The sequence below is a fragment of the Daucus carota genome, chromosome 1, assembly GCF_001625215.2.
Source record: "Daucus carota subsp. sativus chromosome 1, DH1 v3.0, whole genome shotgun sequence".
Taxonomy (NCBI): domain Eukaryota; kingdom Viridiplantae; phylum Streptophyta; class Magnoliopsida; order Apiales; family Apiaceae; genus Daucus; species Daucus carota.
In genome coordinates this window covers 46,659,078-46,666,283 of record NC_030381.2, presented here as the reverse complement: position 1 = coordinate 46,666,283, position 7,206 = coordinate 46,659,078, and the positions used below count along the sequence as shown (strand labels likewise).

The window sequence follows — 7,206 nt, the reverse complement described above, 5'->3', positions numbered from 1 at the left end:
TTAGAAAACTAATAAAAATTCCGATTACCGTTTTGACAGTTATAATTTCAGTGTAATGCATGTTTTGCTACCACCAATAAGATTCAATCAATTGTTGCGCCATTCTGATGGCACCATGCATGCCACAGGAGCTTCAATTTTTTAGACGTCTGCACCCGATTGCCAATATCACATGTTGCTATAAATGAGTTCTACAAGTTACACTGGAGAACCAAAAAATTGTTATCAACAGAGTCGTCAATATGAAAAATTGAACTGCTAGCCTGATCGTCATAACAGCTACAAAATGAGGGTCGACTGTAGTATCACCTAAATAACACATTTTCCTGCGCTTTTCAAAACTTTTTCCTGTTTTGGTACTTTTACTATCTTTCCATGTACAAGATATTTTTCTTTTTGACAATTGTTTTTCCATGGTGTGAACTCCTATAACTTCCTTGATCAGTATAACACAACGCGGAGCACCCCTGGCTGGGGCTCAGAGAAGTCGAGGCCTTCTTCCTCAAGCAAGTAGCGTTGGATGGCAGTTGGAAGTCTGGATGGAGTGCGAGCACCTCTGGTATGATGGCCTGTTCCGACGCAAATGTAAACCTGCCAGCGCTGATCTACCGACCTAGCTGCACTTCTTAATACTGTCAGATCACGCTTCAATATATGAATTGCTTCACTCACTTGGAGCCCATGCAGATCTATTACTCTCTCTTGTCCTCTGCCATTCCCTTGTATATCCGCACCAAGAGGATTCCTGCCACCAATGAAAATGAGAAGAAATTATAGCAAGCGATGATGGATAAGACATGAGAAAATTGTGACAATCACTTGTTAGCATATGCTGTATATAAGAGCATACCAGTGCCATCAGCAGGGCACTAGCAATGGGATGATATTCTATTAGTCTTGCATTAGCAGAAATGTGTTAAGAATGTCTCAATAATCTATTCAATATTTGGTTCAGTAAGAACGCTGAGCAAATGATTGGAATATTGTTGCCTTTGAGTAATATCTGTGGTAGCCCCAATTCGAATCCCAGTTTATTAACTAAATTCTCAAACAATCAATTTTACTACAGACCAATCTCAAAGAGTGACAAAATTCAAAGGTAAGAAAGGACCAAATACATTAGCTTTTAGGTACATCCACAGCTTAATAATTAAACAAGCAGTAAAAGAAACAAACCTTTGTTGATAGATAGAATCCTGTGCTTTGGCATGAGCTGCCTTCATCTGCATGTTGTGCAGCTCTCCTTTCACACTCAGTTCTTTAGCCAATGCCTTGTTACCGACAAGGAATGCTTCACGAGCCTAATTATTAACAAGCTCAGAAGTAAGTGAACTCTACCTAAAAGGAAAAGAGAATTTCACAAAGCATAGATTACAGATATTGACATAGTAGACTTGAGGCCCGCCACTTCCTTGCAGCAAATGCAAAATATACGAAAGCCAAAGAAACATAACCCCCCAGCCACACAAGTAAGGCACGGCCACATAGGAGCAACATATAGAGAAGTCAACATTACAAGCCATATAGAACCTTACCTAAGCCATGACTCTACGAGTAATCATGAAAAACATTTGTAGTTTCTACAATAATAATTGGCTGATATTACCACCAAAAACAATTCTTCATTTAAAAAAGTCTGAATTATGCTTAGAGTTGACATTAAAATAAAATTAATCAGTTCAGGTTGAGTGGCTTTTTATTTTTATTTTAAACCTTGAAACTCTTGCAGTACTCATCCGACTCTTAAGATGGGTACCAAAGACTATGAGTTGCTTCCACTTCCATGACAGAGTTAACCTGAACATAACCAGTGAACCACTTGCAAAAAGAAGTATGCCTGGTGACAGATTTTAATCTCCAGATTGCAACAACAAAATTTAAATTAGTACCAATATTTGAAAAGAGAAAACAAAGGAGAGGAACTACGACATGTTGCCAGCTTCTGACTTGGTGCACTTGCCTGCTTATTTGGTCCATGTCTTATTCTTTGTTTGGACTGATTTTATGTTCCTCTTAGTAAGTCAGAAACTGGTCTTCAGTTCAGTATGTTCCATTTATTTAGGGAGTGAAGTGTTGTAGTGTTGTGAGCAGGTTCTTCCGATAGTTCAAGACTACTATATATTATTAGGAGTTGTTCTAATGAAAGACATGCCTATTTCCAGAATCTAATCTTAGTCTTTCTCTTCTCTATGTCTCTCTAAATTATCCATATTCTATCAGTAATATGATCTGAGATCATAGGTTTCCCCGATAAATACTCACAGCAAGAGCAACACGGAGTCCAAACATAGTGGGTGATAATATGATCCTATTTCAATATAAAGATTTATTTTATTTTCTTTCGAGACATCCTATGTACAAGATTGACAGTAATTCATTGCAAATTTTGAAACATACCTGGTAATTAGGTGTAAATATTGATATCCAATTGACTTTGAAAGTTTTAAAAAAATGATCTTATACATATAGATGGACCACTAAAAGACTTTTGGCACGCCAACTTATAAGATATCCTGCCTATATGCTATCTAACTTCTGATCAGACCAAAGTACACGTGAACTCGTGAAGTCATCGTTAAGTGAATGATAAACTATGTTAATGATTAACTACCCCTTTAGAGAATACTGAGGTTTAAAAGGAGATAGACATCTGACAAATCAGAAACCTGCTTGGCACCAAACTACAAAATGGCCAATTGAAGACTGGAGATCTTCAACTAAATGCACTAGAAAGAAAGCATTTGCTTTCTGCTCTAGGTCTGTAAATGTTCCCTGAAATGAACGGCCACTAGGACCCCTTCAAAGTACATATAAAACCAAAACTGCTAGACGCACCTGTTCAAAGTACAACTTACGCAGACGAGCATAGTCACGAGCTTCCTCCCGTGTTTCCGAATACATATTTGCTGCATTCTCAACAAAGTTAAGCATGTACAGGAACGTATTCTGCCACACGCATAAGTTAATAAAAGCAAGGTTCTCGCAACAAGAATATTACCCACTGAGTCTCCAGTTTCGAGCCAAACAGGAGCTGCACGAGCCAAACTTCGACCTTGCAACCTGTCTCCATGAATGGCCCTCTCTTGCGCGCCATTATAAGCACTAGCTAGAACATGTGAACTTCTACTTGAACCAATATTCACATCAGCAGAACCATTTCTGTCATAATTCCACATACCAGTATCCTGGGAGGCCATTTTTCTCACAGTCGAAGCAAAGTCTATTGGCCCTCTAGATGGAATGGATGAGCTAGATTTAAAGAAGAGAAGATTTTCCTTATCTGATGCTCGATATGGATTGACACTTTGTTGGGACTCTTCTACAGAATATTTGGGTACACCACTGTGACCCTCTGCAAATGCAGGAAAATCACGTGCACTAAGATTCTGAGCTGATATGGCCTTTACGTTGAGGTTCTGATTAATTTCACCTTCAACTTGAAGCTGCAATTAATAATAAGATGTTAAATTTACTAAACAGAAAACAATGCATAAAGCTTCAATACATGCAAAGACCAACAAAAAAGGGGTCATAAATATTATTATTTGTTTGCATTCACATATGTACATACACATTTCACTGTTCATATTGTTAAAAACTCAAAATACATGATGTTAGGAATGTTCAACCTAAGGCATTGCCAAATAAAAACTTATAAAATTCAGAATTGGAGATGTGATAAGAATTCGGAAGAACATATAAATTGGAACATAAGCACCCATCAAGGAAGATTTATATTGATATGATATACACCATAGTACTACATAACATACTGATTTTTAGCATAACTCTAGAGACTCAGATTAGAGAATGTAAATTGCTAGCTGAGACCATAATATAGGATATAAACCTGGAATTGTGGAATATATACAAAAATATAATCTAGTAACCAAAATAAAACCATATGCCTTGAATGTACTAATAGTAGTAAACCACATATATGCATCTAGTAGGATATAAGAGAGAAAATTTGAGTATACTTCTAGCTGAGTGAGCATTTCAACAGTAAGGTTCAAGTCACCCCCATTCGCAAAGTACACTTCTGCAAGGCTTTCTGCTGCAAAGCCAGGAAATAGTGAAGATAAAAACTCGAGAGGGTTTACAGCTGTATTCTCTGGCATATGTTGCTCATTCAACATTTCATCTAAAAACCCATGACCTGAATTCCGGTTGTATAAGGGCCCCTCGCTAACACTGTCAAGTAGATGATCATTGTTTATAATTTGTCTGTCCCAAGGTTTGGTACTTGCAGTATGATAACTGACTGGTGATTGACCGTCTCTATATGACGCAGCAGAAAATCCCACCTTATTAGGATAGCTTCCACCTGTAACTCTACGAGGAGAAAAGTTCTGTTGTTCCTTTAAAATCAAGCTACTGGCTGTTGAAGCACCAGGCAACCTTGCCCTTTCATTTCCGTTGATTAGGGATAAGTCTGAGAATGGAAGGTCATTAATTTCTATACTATACTCCTCTCCGACAACATTGAAGTCAGGAGTGATATCGTCAGGGAGCTGGGAGCTCCAGTACTGTCGAGCCTCTTCATCAGACTTATTTGAAACTGATGATTCTGATCTATCTAGTCCTGTTTTTTTTAGAGGTACATTGCCAGTAGGGGGAGATATTGATGACACATCTACGGCACTACTGTTTCCAGGGGATGATCTTAGGGAAAAAGGGACAAATTCCACAGCATTTGGGTTCAAACTTGTTGCCTTTGCTATAGTGCTCGGTCTTTTGTCACTGGTTAGAGCCATATTAGTGTACAGGCTCATTCTTAAAATTTTCTTTGTAAAGTAAAATGAACTTCACTGGTTGGTTAAAAGCCTGCAGAATAAAGCGAATAGAAAAAAGGAAAGTGGTTATTGCAGGTAAATTGCTTTGGATAATACATAAAATATACAAGTCTACTCCTCAACATAATTCACCAATACAACCTCATGCTTGCTATGTTACCCAGACTCGACCAAACTATTTAATATGGACATTTATCCCAATGTCGGGCACTCAAAATACTTTGACAAATTTGCATGCCTTTGGCCCAAAATGAAGTGTAGTCTCCATATATCTATGTGCAAGTGTCAAGTGTCCATCACTCAAAAGTGTCAAATATCTAAAGGTGACGGTACTCAAGCTGAAATTAATATTTCGGCATAACATAGCATGCTTGTTTGAGAGTACAAAGTCCTAAAGGACATTAAAATGCGAAGACCATTGTATTCCAGATTTCTATCACAAACTAAGGACAAGTGAAACATGATCAAGATGAAAAGACTACATGCAACCACTTGCAACTCGCAGTCTTACTCCTATTTGTTAACAAAGTTATATATATACGAACTTGAAATGAAGAATGATAGACCAAGTGGAAAATGAATGGAAAAATGACCACATGAAAAGTTCTTGAGAAAGTTGGTGGGCAAGAAATCATTATAAAACATGTTCACTCACAGCAGCATCTGACTTCTACGAGTCGATGCTACTAAAACATATAACAATACATACCACCACATTAACTACATAAGGTTAAAATCTACCGAGCAACAACCATTGAGCAGGAAAAAGTTGATCATTTAGCTAAACAAGTAAAGACTTGTGACAGGAATATCTCAAATCCAGCTAAAACAACAAAAATTCAACATACAGAATACACAAAAAGAAAAAAAAAATCAAATTAGCACCACCGCAATCACTAACAAAGTTAAGACACAGAAACACACCGGACTAAATCAAAACATACATTAGAGTTCACTTACATAAAAACTCAGTGTAATTGACAAGTAATATATAAAAGTTCACTTGTATAAGAAGTTAAAAACTCAGTGTAATTATCCACTGAATGTGAAATTAAAGCAACCAGGTATTTCAGCCATAAAAAAAATAATTAAGAAAAGAACAAACAAAAGAAGCCCATATTTTGCATTACTTGACGAAAATATATTTAATTAGATCTTAACAGATCTGACCCAAAACAAAAATCTTCAAGCACAACTAAAAGGAAGAGAACCCCAGTAAGCCCAAGGTCAAATTCTTGAAAAAGATTGAATCTTTATACCTTTGAGGAGCTCTAAAATTGTTGAGAGCATGGAAAATGGGTTCATAAGTTGAAGGGGATTATAAAGAAGATAAGCTTAAGAAACACACATATACACACACAGTGAAGGTGAAAAGGGGAAGTTCTATTGCCTACTGTATCTGTATCTATCTTCTGTGAGAGTCTCGTTCTGACAGAGTATTTTGTTATCTTACAAAATGGTTTCGAGTTTTGGTTTATTCTTTTATTATTATTATTATTTGTTATTTATTTTATTATTAGTATTACTGTAGCTTTTAGGGGTTAATATTGGGTACCACAAAATTTGAAGAGAAATGAGAATTGACTTTGATTATCCTTTGGCCACTCAATTTGACCACGTTCTTTCTTACATATATCCTGAAAAAAAAGCAACTCAAACAAACACGAAAGTGTCTCTTTAATTTGGTTTTATGTCTGCAGGGATTTTATAGAAAATATAAAAACTGTAAAAGTAACTTGAACTATAACTTTAATATTGGACTCTTTCCATAAAAATATATATTAACATACTCAAATTTCAAGTATTATGATTTATTTATTGTAACTATTAATATAACGGGAGCCCTCTATTTACGATAATCATCAATATACTTATATAAAGGAGAAGCGAGGGGCGTGTAGGTGGCGCCTCTCACATCGCTCCGTTCGATTTTTCTAATTTTCTAGAATTTTTGGATGAATAATATAAAAATTAGAACTACCTTTTTTAATTTCGTGTATATTAGAAGCAAGTTTCAGAATCTGATTTTGTTTCAAATTATTTATGGAATATAGTAGCTTGAAAGTTTTAATCTGATTTTGTTTCAGATTATTTAATTATGGGAAAGAAAAATTATTTATGGAATATAGTAGCTTCAAAGTTTTAATCTGATTTTGTTTCAAATTATTTATGGAATGTAGTAGCTTGAAAGTTTTAATCTGATTCTGTTTCAGATTATTTAATTATGGAATATACAAATTATTTATGGAATATAGTAGGTTGAAAGTTTTAATTTGATTTTGTTTCAGATTATTTAATTATGGGAAAGAGTAGCACACAAGTCTCTCTGCACCTATAAATACCCTTATAGATTGTATGATTTTTGGATCATTTAAACACAATCTCCTCTCTCTCAATACCATAACCCTAC

The 7,206-nt window shown here is 35.7% G+C and overlaps 1 protein-coding gene across 1 annotated transcript; it reads right to left on the bottom strand.

Moving 5' to 3' along the window:
- Positions 1–159: 159 nt before the first annotated feature.
- On the bottom strand, positions 160–6,253 carry LOC108204342 (polyadenylate-binding protein-interacting protein 7). Its single transcript, XM_017373725.2, has 6 exons — positions 6,056–6,253; positions 3,981–4,827; positions 2,999–3,443; positions 2,836–2,906; positions 1,177–1,301; positions 160–745 (listed from the first exon to the last, which is right to left on the bottom strand). The coding sequence occupies exons 2-6, from the start codon at positions 4,773–4,775 to the stop codon at positions 442–444; spliced, it is 1,740 nt and encodes a 579-aa protein (XP_017229214.1). The 5' UTR covers positions 4,776–4,827; positions 6,056–6,253; the 3' UTR covers positions 160–441.
- Positions 6,254–7,206: the final 953 nt, after the last annotated feature.

What these genes read in the sequence shown, in the direction of transcription:
- LOC108204342 (XM_017373725.2), bottom strand. Translation starts at nt 4,775, where the DNA reads ATGAGCCTGTACACTAATATGGCTCTAACCAGTGACAAAAGACCGAGC. An exon ending in AAATGCTCACTCAGCTAGAA is followed by an intron (nt 3,444 to 3,980) that starts GTATACTCAAAT and finishes TATTAATTGCAG; the next exon opens with CTTCAAGTTGAAGGTGAAAT. An exon ending in CGAAACTGGAGACTCAGTGG is followed by an intron (nt 2,907 to 2,998) that starts GTAATATTCTTG and finishes TTGAGAATGCAG; the next exon opens with CAAATATGTATTCGGAAACA.